This window comes from Myxine glutinosa, chromosome 8, assembly GCF_964187855.1.
Source record: "Myxine glutinosa chromosome 8, kmMyxGlut1.1, whole genome shotgun sequence".
Taxonomy (NCBI): domain Eukaryota; kingdom Metazoa; phylum Chordata; class Myxini; order Myxiniformes; family Myxinidae; genus Myxine; species Myxine glutinosa.
Genome location: NC_136268.1, coordinates 92,017,690 through 92,030,913, shown reverse-complemented (window position 1 = coordinate 92,030,913; position 13,224 = coordinate 92,017,690). Strand labels below are relative to the sequence as shown.

Here is a 13,224-nt window from a genome sequence, read left to right as displayed (position 1 = left end):
AACCCTTATTAAGCTGCAGGGCAATTTAAAAACAGATTCTCCCTTTTGTACCTTAATGGTTATGCCGAGGATGGTTACCATCAATATCCTTGATTCTTCTGTGCATGCACCTCCTCTAGTAAGGAGAACAGTGAATTGATTTCAATTTCACATCTGTGCATGCCACAATCCATTCTAACCAGAGGCCTAACGTATTTATCGGTTGATTGAATCGTTGGAGGATTGTTCATTTTCATTCCGACTAAATATTCCTTCTCTCGTGAATGTAAATTAGGTTGGAGTTTTGATTTCAAGTTCAGTTTGCTCGTTGCATCACAACACTAAAGTATACGTATGCCGCTGTGAACTGATAAGGCTTGAAATTATATTTTTGTCATTGCAGTGCAGAATGAAGAAAGCCTATATATCAGTGCCTTCTTATTGGGAAAAGTACACTTCTCAAATAAACAACAACACAATACGTTATCAGCATTAATATACTACTTAAGTATATTAATATATTTCACTTTTGCAATCCGACTTAAGTGATTTCCCAGCTAACTTATTTCCACATAAACGACCTTAGATTTAAATCTCTATCCTCCAACTGTGTCAAAATTAATTACCGTAAAAATGGGGGGAATAGGGACAGCAAGGTGAATAGGGACAGCAAGGTGAATAGGGACAGCAAGGTGATTAGGGACACAAACTGAAAAAAATTCGGAAACCTTTTTCGCTGAAAATTGATAACCATACTGATTTGTTGATATTTGGGTTGAAAGTGTTCTCTTGTTTTTTTTTAAAGCAACTTATAGTCCCTATTAACCCCATATATGGGTTAAATAGGAATAAATAGGATTTTTATGGCTGTCCCGATTCACCCCGTTTTACGGGTGAATAGGGACAGTCACTAATACAAAAAAAAAAAAAATCAAGAAATAGGGACAGTTTGGAGAAACATTTTATCCCATATTTTTTTTCATTGGCACCGTGGTTTATATTATGGGTGCATATTATGTGCATCCATCTGAGCTATCAATTTAGCAATACGTTGGAAACTCAGGATTGTTTCTTGATTATTATTTTTTTGTATTAGTGACTGTCCCTATTCACCCGTAAAACAGCCATAAAAATCCTATTTAGTCCTTTTTAACCCATATATGGGGTTAATAGAGACTATAAGTTGCTTTTTAAAAAAACAAGAGAACACTTTCAACCCAAATATCAACAAATCAGTATGGTTATCAATTTTCAGCGAAAAAAGTTCCCGAACTTTTTTTCAGTTTGTGTCCCTATTCACCTTGCTGTCCCCCCATTTTACGGTATCCCACACACAAGAAGCGAAAAGTAGTATTGAGCAATTTGTTCTGTCTGTCTGTCCGTCTGTCTACAAGCATCAGTTTATGACTAAGGAACAACTTAGTTTAAATTGAATGTTATATTTTGAACACAAATCGGAAAACAAACCTGTAGATTAGCAATACTTTGGCTCTGAATTTGTCGCAAGGCGCATGCACAGAGAGGAGAGAGATTATTTTTATTGGCTACCTGTCTGGCAGTCAAACAGAATTTAAATTCATTCCAAACAGGAAACTTCCTGATTTTAAGAACATCATAAGGGACACAAACAATAGGCAAGAATAATTAAGGTAACATGTTAAATTAGGTGGTGTAAAAGATGCTGCACCAATGGTGGTAAACTTCTAGTTTTTTTTCTTCTAAGACCTTTTGATATATTTTTTCATTTCAATTCAATTATATACTTTATTGTTTTGCAATTATATACAATTGAATTATTTTGATATCATTAAAAAATATAACACTGTAGAAAACAAATTGCCTTTTTAGCACTTTCAAAACTCCTCCATTTCATTTTCACCAGGGTGTTTTTTGTATACATATTCGAAGCTTGCTGAAGAGCTAGAATTAGTACATTGAACAGATCAGGGCACAATAGGAAAAAAAATAACAGTTGAGAGAGGGGGTAAACACCAACAGCAGAGTTGAAGGCACTTTTTTGAACAGAGTTGAAAGTTGAAGAACAGAGGCAGACTTGGACAAACGATGGGTATGGGATGTGGATACAGAAGGAAACTCTCAGGAGTTAAAACTGGATATTTGAAAGGAGGACTGATTGGTGTGGGGTGAGGAAGGTTTCACGGGGGTAGAAATGATCATGGTTTTGGATTGGGGATGATCTGAGATAGCTGTGAGCAGCTGTCTTGAAGACTAGGAGGGAAGAATTGGATTGAAGAGAATGTGGAACTTGATTCCATAAGCAGGAAAAAAAGAGGAATGAATGAGTGGAGGCAAGCAGTGGTCCTGGATTTAGATAGTTTAACCAGAAGGGGGTTGACGGTGGTACTGTGTACCCTGAAGAGCCCTGGGGAGAGGGGGAAGATAAGTGGGGGTGGGCGACAAAGCACGGAAAGAGCAGAGGGTGCAAGACCAGAAAGCAGGCGGTAGAAGACAGAGACACCAGCTGTCTGTGATGGCATAGCGATAGACCCATAGACTCAGCTTCATCACTGGAAATTCCAATAATCCTGAAGGCTTTGGTTTCCATGGCATCAAGCTGAGCAAGGTGTGAGGCAGGGGAGCCAGCCCAGAGGTCAGAGCAGTACTCCATCAAGCTGGGGATGAAGGTCTAGGAGGTGGATAGGAGTTCAGTTGTGCCAAGGAAGGACTTTGTTCGACGGAAGATGTCCAGTCGGTGGGCTGGCTTTGGAGGCCAACTTTGAAATGTGGCTTGCCCAAGAACGATCACGGCTGATCGTGAGACCCAGTACTTTAAATTACTGAACTTCCTCAAGAGGATTGTTAAGAAAGTAGATTGGAGGGGCGGGGTCGGGGGGGGGAAGGAGATAATTTGCCACATGGTCCTTTCGGAGCGAGATGGTGAGTGTGTGTGATTTGTCAGGATTGCAAGACATTCCAAGTGTTTGACCAGGTTGTGGTCTTGTCAATGTCTGAAGAAAAGGAAGAGGCTGCAGACTGCCTGCCTGAAGGACGAGGGATGCCATGGCAGAGGATGGAAGCATCAGCAAATATGTAAAGGATGAGCTGTTTACCCCTGTTGATGACGATGCTGTTTAACCATGCTCATGAGATACTATTCTTATTTGTACCCATTGTGCAGGTACATTTGTAGTTTTTAGAGCTTAGAACAATCTATATAAAGCTGACTCTTCTTCACCTTGAATGACATGGATGAACATGAACTTTATTGGGACACTACTGAAAGGAAGACATTAATGTTTGTATTGTAAAATCGAATCTGTGTATTGCTTTAATAGCTTATTGTTTTTTTACATTATATTTTCCTATACCATGTAAAACTAGTGGAGGAACTTCAACACAAATCATGTACATGAACACAAATGCATGAGATAACACCTCGACTTCATTTCAGCAAACATAGGTACTGAGGTTTGGGAAGTGATGTCACTTCCCTAAGTACTCTAGGTGTCAGAAACATCAGCTTTTCTGTTCAGAGGGCAATAAAGCAGAACTTTCCTCCTTCGCTTCCTCCTTCCGATGGATGTCAGCCTGTGCGGTTTATCTGTGCTCTCCTCTCTAAATGCTGAGCATCGAACAAGGAAGTAGCGTGTACCATTTTAATGTCTTTGTGATATGACTCGGCTGGGGTCAGAATCGAGCCATGATCCTCCCAGACTCAGAACAGCCACTCGTAGCATTATGCCGCCATGTCTCCTTATTATTTAAAAAATAAACGCTTATTCATTTACAAACTTCTGAAGCTTTGTGTCGCTTCTAGATATGGAACATCCATATTCATTGGCCTAATCAATCTCTGTTTTGCCAGTTTGGTCAGAAGGCCAGCCAATTAACATTCAGGATTGACCAGAGGATATGTAATGTCTGGCTAGCAGGACATACTTACGGTATATGTTTTTCCACATTTAGTTGTGTAGGATCTAAGGAAATAACAAAAAGATGTTGTTCCTGGATGTAATAAAACTGTAAAATGGAAATAAAATCCCACTCGATGTGATAATAAAGGAGGCGTTGAGTTAGACATTCCATAATCTGCCTATTGTCGTTGCTTATTAAAATCCCACTATACAATAAAGATTGGCGAAAGACACATCTGCTGGTGTCAGAGAATAAAGTCCTTTTCACTTTGTTTAAATGAAGCTTTTTGTTTTTAGCCAGACCAAGCTTTTCCCATCAACCATGTAAATACTTGTATTCTGCTTCAGGCGAACTTGATTGAGGGGAAGCGTTGAGTTTGAACTATATCAGAGTCTTGTTTCTCATTGAACTCATCCCCTCTCTCCCACCAAGTTCGATTAAAATTGGAATTCACATCACGGGTTTAAGTCCAGCAAAACTGCAATTAAATATTGAACATTCGGTCTGGAAGCTATCAGTTGTAGGGCACAGGTCTGGTTCTGTCTTCAACCCTCAATTGACAAGAGCTGGCATACACCCACTGACCTCGGAGAACAAAACAGCATTTCATCTGCCCTTGTATAGTCAAGCTCCAGGAATCTAAGCAACAACACACAGCCTTGAATTCCAATTGGCATTTTCTGCTGCAATCTAAGTCAGCATGGGCGGTGAACAGCCAGAAGGAAAGCCTTAAAAGTTGAGAAGTGTTTGATCAAATGCCCTGCTCTGCAACTGCCTTTGAGTCAATATCCCAACACCCTGCACAACAATGAGCCATTGAGAGGAATTACTTTTGTGCATGCCTCAGCCTGCATTTGGCACACATTTCCCTGGAGTTTCCCTTGAGGTGTCCAGTGGGCTGCATAGGAAGAAAGATCTCTTGGCAGCAGAGAGATTTGTTACAATGGCTTCCATAACTCCAAGATGAGAAACCTTCCTCCTCCGAGATTACTTTGAACTCGAAACTGGTTTATTCTTTGCCTTGGCTTCTGTTATGTGTTTAGTCAAGTTTTACTTTTGTAAAGATATTTTCTTTAACGTTTGATCTTCGAAACATTTGTTCATGAACACAGATATTGGGCCCTCAGTTATTACCTCCGCCACTTCAGGTGGATGGAGGTTAGGTTTCACCCCATCTGTCTGTTGTTTGTTTGTCTGTGAATAAGATATCTCAAAAAGTTGTGGACGGATTCGGACGAAATTTGGCAGAGAGGTAGTGTATGTGACATGGACTAATAGATTCGATTTTGGTGAAGATCTGATATGGATTTTGATAAGATAATGATTTAATCTGAAGTGATTCTTCACCATTGAGGGATCGGGCGAAAAGCAATATATAACATGATATTTAAAAAAAGTTATGGACGAGTTACGACTAAACTTGGTGGACGAGCTGGTTCGGTGACAAGAACAAGCCGATTAGATTTTGGTTCAGTTCGAAATCCAGATCCATCCTATCATTGGGATGCAAAAAAAACTGTTCAGCCTGGTGGAGGTATGTCCTCTACCGAGTGCCGTTCTAGTTTAAAAAGCATTTGTAAATGCTTTATTGTGTGTGTGTGTCTAGCAATGATAGTCATGTTTTAATAACAGGGGAGTAAATGCTCACCAATGGAGACCACAAACACACCAGACACACCTGTCTAGTCGCAACCCCTTTTTGTACACCGCACCTTTCCTATGCCATCTCCAGGCATTGCAAATCGTCATTGCCGGGCACCGAAGGTGGCTCGGCAATGACGCAGTGATGCACGCTGAAAGGGAGTACTCAGTTTTCACTCTGGTTGTTTGTTGTACGCCGCACCTTTCCTATGCCATCTCCAGGCATTGCAAATCGTCATTGCCGGGCACTGAAGGGGGTTCGGCAGTGACGCACGCTGAAAGGGAGTACTCAGTTTTCACTCTGGTTGTTTGTTGTACACCGCACCTTTCCTATGCCATCTCCAGGCATTGCAAATCGTCATTGCCGGGCACTGAAGGGGGTTCGGCAGTGACGCACGCTGAAAGGGAGTACTCAGTTTTCACTCTGGTTGTTTGTTGTACACCGCACCTTTCCTATGCCATCTCCAGGCATTGCAAATCGTCATTGCCGGGCACTGAAGGGGGTTCGGCAGTGACGCACGCTGAAAGGGAGTACTCAGTTTTCACTCTGGTTGTTTTCTTTCTTGTTTTCTTGTTTGTTTTTCCGAGTGATATCTCAGCTGTCCTTTGAGCTAGGAAGCTGAAATTTCGGCACAATCGTGAGCAAGTCCTTTGTCAAAAACGGTATTTTTTGTTTTTTGATTAATCAAATAATTGAGGAGTTATTTAATTATTAGCGATTAATGAAGTACTGTACTTATTTAATTAATCAAATTTCCTTTCTCTTCTGACCATTAACTCAGGCACCTTTTGAGTTAGGAAGCTGATATTTGGACATGCCAATGACTAGGTGATTTGGCTGCAAAGGCTATTTTTGATTTATTAATTCATCAATTAATCAATTAATTGATTAATTATTTAATTATTCGATTAATGACTAAAAAATTTTTTTTTTAAGTTACAGATTCTGATGAAATGGTGGTGGTTTATGTGTTCTATGACCGAATTGATTAATACTTTAATTTTTTAATGATTATTATTTATTTATTTTCATTATTAATCATTTATTTATTTTCTTTCTCATTTGGCCAATATCTCAGGCACCTTTTGAGCGAGGAAGCTAATATTTGGACATGACAGTGACCTAGTGATGTGGCTATCAACGATATTTTTGATTTATTGATAAATCATTTAATCGATTAATTATTTATTGATTAATCAATTAATTATTTAATTTTTTATTAATGACTTATTTAATTCAATTTCTAAAAGATACATCTTTGGATGAAGCACTCGTGGTTTAATTATGCTATTAGCCAATTGATTAAGAAAATATATTGTGATAATCTTTTATTGATTTTAATTATACAATTAATCAATCAATTAGTGTACACCTCTCCCTCCCAATGCAGCCTCAATGAGCTGCACTGCGGTATTGCCGGGCGCCAGAGGCGCCCCGGCACTGCCGCGCTGTAGGATATTTTATTATTTGGCATGGGGGTGGTGTACTTTGAATGTATCTGTACTTGTCTCTTCTATTTTCACTCCTACACCCTCCTTTCATATTCTCTCCCTGCTTGTTCTTTTATCAATTTTCTTAATATTGCATCAAGCACTTCCAACCTCCTCCCTCTCCACCCGCACAGCCCTCAAGTGAATAATGCACACATACATAGATTGCTCCAATGCTCCATACACAATGAGGTTAAAGAGTCTTTTGTCAGCATCATTTTCTTATACAGTGCTATTTTCAGTCTTGGATAAGGCGATCTCTAGTGACTAGACTATTCATTAAGAGGCATTACGGTAAACAGCATGTTCCAATTTCAATAAAATATGCTACAAACAGAATGTTTGCTACATGCACATGTAGCTTTAGCAAGAATGACTGACCCTAACAAACAACAGAACCTCCACATCTTGAACGATATTGTGTTCTGCTTTGTCTCCTATAGGGGGGTGAAATCCGGAACCGGCGCTCCCGACGCTGCCTCGAGGTGCAGCCGAGCTCTGATTCTGACTTTGGCCTGGAACTCATCATGCGAAAATGTACCGGACAACTGTGGCGCCTATCCAGCCACAGTGGTGCCACAAAATCCTCATGATGCTATCAACTTGATCTCCGAAGTTGGCCGCAGTATGTCATGATCCACTTCAGCTTGATCGGAAAAAACTCATCCTGGCATTCACAGAAATCCTCACAGTGGCATTTACCATGGAACAAACTTTTGGGTTAGAACCTGTGTGCTCTCAGCCTGCACACCTCTGATATCTTTCTATCTTCAGAATCATTGTCACCTGAAAAATAAAAGTTTTCACCTGCCTGTTAAACATATATACACAAAGAATTAAGTTAAGCACCCCCCCCGTTTTTTTACAACCTCGCACATTACAAGTTTGTTGTCGTCAAAACAGTGTAATATACCCATGATATTGCTATATTTTCTGGAGAAGTGATATTATGGTCACATAAAAACATAACAATCATGCCGTTTTCAATATTTTATTCTGAATAATTTAAGGTGAAATTTTTTGGGAATTTTAGGCATATTTTCACCTCAATTTAAGTATGGAGCTATAGGTCCATCACGGACAGTGTGGATGACGTTTATGTTTTCTAACGTACAGTCATTGTTCTGAGAAGACCTCTAGCGATCTTTGCGTCAATAACGTGTGTAGGACCCACGTGGACGGATCACTGACTCAACCCTACGTCTCATAGACCCTGTAAGCCGTCGTATGCGTTGCTGTGGCAGGTTGAACCCCCTCGAGCACGTTTGGGACATGTTGGGACGACAAATTGCGAAGATGGTCCCTCCAATAGTCAATCTGGATGAATTGGAACGTGCATTACATCGGGAATGGAACAACCTGCCACAGCAACGCATACGACGGCTTACAGGGTCTATGAGACGTAGGGTTGAGTCAGTGATCCGATCACGTGGGTCCTACACACGTTATTGACGAAAAGATCGCTAGAGGTCTTCTCAGAACAATGACTGTACGTTAGAAAACATAAACGTCATCCACACTGTCCGTGATGGACCTATAGCTCCATACTTAAATTGAGGTGAAAATATGCCTAAAATTCCCAAAAAATTTCACCTTAAATTATTCAGAATAAAATATTGAAAACGGCATGATTGTTATGTTTTTATGTGACCATAATATCACTTCTCCAGAAAATATAGCAATATCATGGGTATATTACACTGTTTTGACGACAACAAACTTGTAATGTGCGAGGTTGTAAAAAAACGGGGGGGTGCTTAACTTAATTCTTTGTGTATATATTGCAGGTTCAGTTTACAAGTCCTACAATTGTTGGTTGATCGTGGGATGGAGGAAATCGTTTGGTGACTTTTGTTTGCGGTGAAGCGAAGCTTACTTCAAGGGAAACCTCTGAGCAGCTCTCCTCCATTTATCGAGTCCAAAGACTCAACTGGGACATCCTGAAAAAATATGAATAACATTAAACACACTGGCATTGTGAGCCATCCCTGGTATAAGCATTAATGTTATTTATATGTAAGCAACCACTTATAACGGGATTGCAAAAATATCCTGTGGTGAAGACGAAGAGCTTCGTCTTTTCATGCATATTCTTGCACACACGTTTCTACTTGGAACGTGTCAGAATTTCAGACATTGTATTTTTCGCATGACGAGACATTTCAGACATTTAGTTGCATTGTACCATTTTTTCAGGGGAATTTGTGAATGGCTCGACGATTGTCAAAACGAAGAGATCGTGACGTTATTGGAAACCATCTTGCCAGCTGTTGGAGTTGCTGTTGGAGTTGCTGTTGGAGTTGTCGAGCCTGCATATCATTTGCTGCTATTAATTTTATTGTGTATATGCAGCAACTGATTGTTGTGGTCTTCAGGTAATTTTTGTGACTATATTGTTGTTGGTTTGGTTATTGTTGTTGTTGTTGTTATTATTATTGTAATAATTATTGTTTTGGGGCATGTTCATTATAAACTGTGAAGGCAGAGACGTCCCACGCAGTGCAATCCTTGCCAATGCGCTGCTTTGGCATTATGGAACCTGCTTTTCGGCACAGCATGAGAGAGAGAGAGAGAGAGAGAGAGAGTGTGTGTGTGTGTGTGTCTGTGAGATTATCTATGGTGGCTGAGTGTCATGCTGATGAGAAATAATGAACTCGAGTTCATTACATTAATATCTCGAGTTTGGTACTTTGAGGAGTGGCAACAATAATGTATGTCTATCATTTGTGCGATACAGGTCTATATTATTGATGGATTTTACCATTAATGTTGTATATCAGGAAAGACAAACGGCATGTTCAACTTTATTTTATTTGGAAACACTATTATTTATCAGCTGCTCGCAGCATTGAATGTACGTACGTGAAACTGTTGGTTCAACCCGCCGCCACGGTTTAAAAACCCCACACTTGTCTCGAAAAATCGCATTGCAATTACTGTGTTAAAAGCCATTTTGCGACGGAAGTTTGTTACATATTTAGAATGCAAGGTAGGAAGCTCTAAATATGTATGATCGATGATTAAATCCTCACTTTTGTGGATTAAAATACAGTGGAAAAATATAAAAAAATGCAATCGTTCCCTTTGTTTGGAAGTGTGTTGGAAATCTTTTGTCATTGACGATAGGGTTGAATAAATATTCAAAAAAATTGAAGAAAAAAAAAAATTGTTTAAAAATTACTCAAATATTCCTACAGGTCGCACAAGATCTGCCTGCAACCCTCTTATTTTGGCAAACTGCCAAAATCAAGACTGCTCACCGTCACTCCTTCATTCCTCTTTTCTCCCGCATCTGGAACAAACTCCCACACTCTCTTCAATCCCACTCCACCCTCCAGGTCTTTAAAACAGCTGCTCACCACCATCTCTTATCTTCCCCCATCCAAAACCTTGATCTTTTCTACCCCCGTTAATTCACCCCAGATACATTTTTTTGAAATCCAACTTCTTTCCTGGAAGTCCTTGCAGTGTTCATATGTTTTATACCTCTCCCACCTCCCCCCAAACCCTCTCCCTCCCACAGTTCTCTCGATGTCCCTGCTCTCAAATGTTGTCTTTGTGTCCTTCCCCCTCTCTCCCCATCTTGTCTACCGCTCCCCTTATTTTGTGTTTGATGTGTCTGTTTGACTTTTTGTGTGTTTAATGTTAGCTCTGTCACGAGCCTCGATCTTGTATACAAAAAATAAAAATAAAAAAGAAAGTTTTGAGAGATTTGCCGACTCAGAAAGATTGAGACTTCACGGTTTTTAATGATCCACTCAATTGCTCTTGTCACTGCTTCTGCCTCAATGCGGGCTGATACTTTGACATTTGCTCGAGTTTTAAGCACTTTTCCTTTGTTGTGAAGTGAAACCAGTGTTTCACCCCAGATACACTTTTTTGAAATTCCAACTTCTTTCCTGGAAGTCCTTGCAGTGTCCATATGTTTTATACCTCTCCCATCTCCCCCCAAGCCCTCCCCCTCCCACATTTCTCTCGATGTCCCTGCTCTCAAATGTTGTGTTTGTGTCCTTCCCCCTCTCTCCCCATCTTGTCTACCGCTCCCCTTATTTTGTGTTTTATGTTTTGGTTTGCCTTTTTGTGTGATTAATGTTAGCTCTTTCACGAGCCTCGATCTTGTATACAAAAAAAGAAGAAAAAAGTTTCATGTATATTTTGTGTGAAGTTATATTTTTGTTGTTGTGAAGTGAAAGTTTCATGTATATTTTGTGTGAAGTTATATTTTTGTTATTGTGAAGTGAAAGTTTCATGTATATATCTATATTTTTTTGTTAAGTGAAAGTTTCATGTATATTTTTTGTGATGTTTTTTTTTATGTTGTGAAGTGAGTTTCATGTATATATTTTTTGAAGTTTTTTTTAATGTTGTGAAGTGAAAGTTTCATGTATATTTTTTGTGAAGTTTTTTTTTGTTGTGAAGTGTTGTACGTATATTTTTTGTTTTTTGTTGTTTTTGCGAAGTGAAAGTTTCATGTATTTTTTGTGGTTGTTTTTGTTGTGAAGTGTTTCATGTATATTTTTTGTGGTTTTTGTTGTTGTGAAGTGAAAGTTTCATGTCTATTTTTTGTGGTTTTTTTGTTGTGAAGTGAAAATGTCATGTATATTTTTGTGTTTTTTTTAATGTTGTTGTGAAGTGAAAGTTTCACGTATATTTTTTTGAAGTTTTTTTTGTTGCGAAGTGAAAGTTTCACGTATATTTTTTGTGAATTTTTTTTGTTGCGAAGTGAAAGTTTCACGTATATTTTATGTGAAGTTTTTTAATGCTGTTGCGAAGTGAAAATTTCATGCCCTGGCTGTGCCGAAAGTTTCAAAAACAACGCACACCAACTCGTTCCACTGCATCTTCAAACAGACTATCCGGGTGGAGGTCAGAAAATTCTTCTACTACCTCCAGATGTGTAGTGTGTAATGCATTAGCTTGAATTCACGCCACCCCATTTTTTTTTTGTGTGAGCTGGCATTCACATAAGAAACAGGTGTTTCACAATGTCTCGTTGAATGCCTTTTATCGCTTTTGTGTGGTGCAAACCTTTCTTTAACTTCAATGTCTTGGCTTATTTTGTTATCGGTGCAAAGCTGCCATGAACGTCCTGTACTTTGATCCTGAAATGGCAATTACCTCCGTCACCGAAGTTGGACGGAGATTATATGTTTTCATCCCTGTCTGTGAGCAAGATATATCAAAACGTTGTGGACGTATTCGGACGAAATTTGGTGAACAGGCTTAGTGTGTGACAAGGTCGAATTGATTCAATTTTGGTGAAGATCTGAATCTGGATCCAAGAATTATTTAATTTTTTAAGTGATGCTTCGCCATTGAGAGAAGGGGCCAAAAACTATACATAGCATGATATTTCAAAAGTTGTGGACAAGTTATGACAAAAATTGATGGATGAGTTGGTTAGGTGACAAGAAGAAGCCAATTCGATTTTGATTAAGGTGCAGATGCAGATCTGGCCTCAGCGAAATACAAAACTTATCCTGTTCAGCCTAACAAAGGTGTAGTATGCACTCCACCTGTGCCGTTCTTGTTCGATTTCTAACTACAACCGCAGACATCACAAGTGAATGCAATACGTCTGACTGTTCCCCCTCTCCATTCACTTTGAGCCCTGCAAGGTCAAAATGAAGACACTGAACCAATGTTTACCTGGTTTAGTTTGAAGGGGCTGTGGAAAGGTATTTTGTGCCAAGGCTTGTCTGGATTGGTTTATATATAAAGGCCTGGCAGGTCAAAACCCTGCATTTGTTTACCTATGCTGACCTTTAACCCTTGTGAAATTGAAAGTAAGCCACCCGACCAATGTCTACACGCATTTTCCTGTTGGGGCTGTGGCAAGGTATCATTTTTCCGATTCTTGTCTGATCGGTTGAAAAACAGAGGCCTGGCAATCCAGAAACCTTAATTTTACGGCCTATTTCACGCTTTGACCCTTGTGTGATCTTGAAAACGCCTCCGATCCAATTTTTCTTTCTCCCAGCAATCCAATACGTGATTTGAAAGCACCTTTGTGCCAACCTTCATCTTCAACCTTCATCTTCAACCGACTCAGATGGTTGGTAATGGTAAAACAAAATGTGGGATTTTAGTGTTTCGCATCTTTGATGACTTATGATTGTAACGGCTGGGCTTCAATTATCAAACTAAAAAGGGTTTCTGTGTTTATGGACCAAGGTATACCAACCACCATGCACATTGATCCATGAAGACGATTGGAAGATTGGCTCCGAAATTAAG

The 13,224-nt window shown here is 39.5% G+C and overlaps 1 protein-coding gene across 2 annotated transcripts in view; it reads left to right on the top strand.

Annotated features, from left to right (window-relative positions):
• The window catches only part of LOC137432703 (polypeptide N-acetylgalactosaminyltransferase 18-like), a 331,095-nt gene extending 321,021 nt beyond the window's left edge, over nt 1-10,074 (top strand). The window contains exon 11 of one of the 2 annotated variants that reach the window (XM_068124832.2): nt 9,184-10,074. In XM_068124832.2, coding sequence (XP_067980933.1) covers nt 9,184-9,195 — 12 coding nt within the window. In that variant the 3' untranslated portion in view covers nt 9,196-10,074. Of the gene's footprint in view, nt 1-7,430; nt 7,709-9,183 lie in introns of those variants that run through there. The other variant, XM_068124831.2, reaches the window with a different exon arrangement.
• The last annotated feature ends 3,150 nt before the right edge of the window (nt 10,075-13,224 follow it).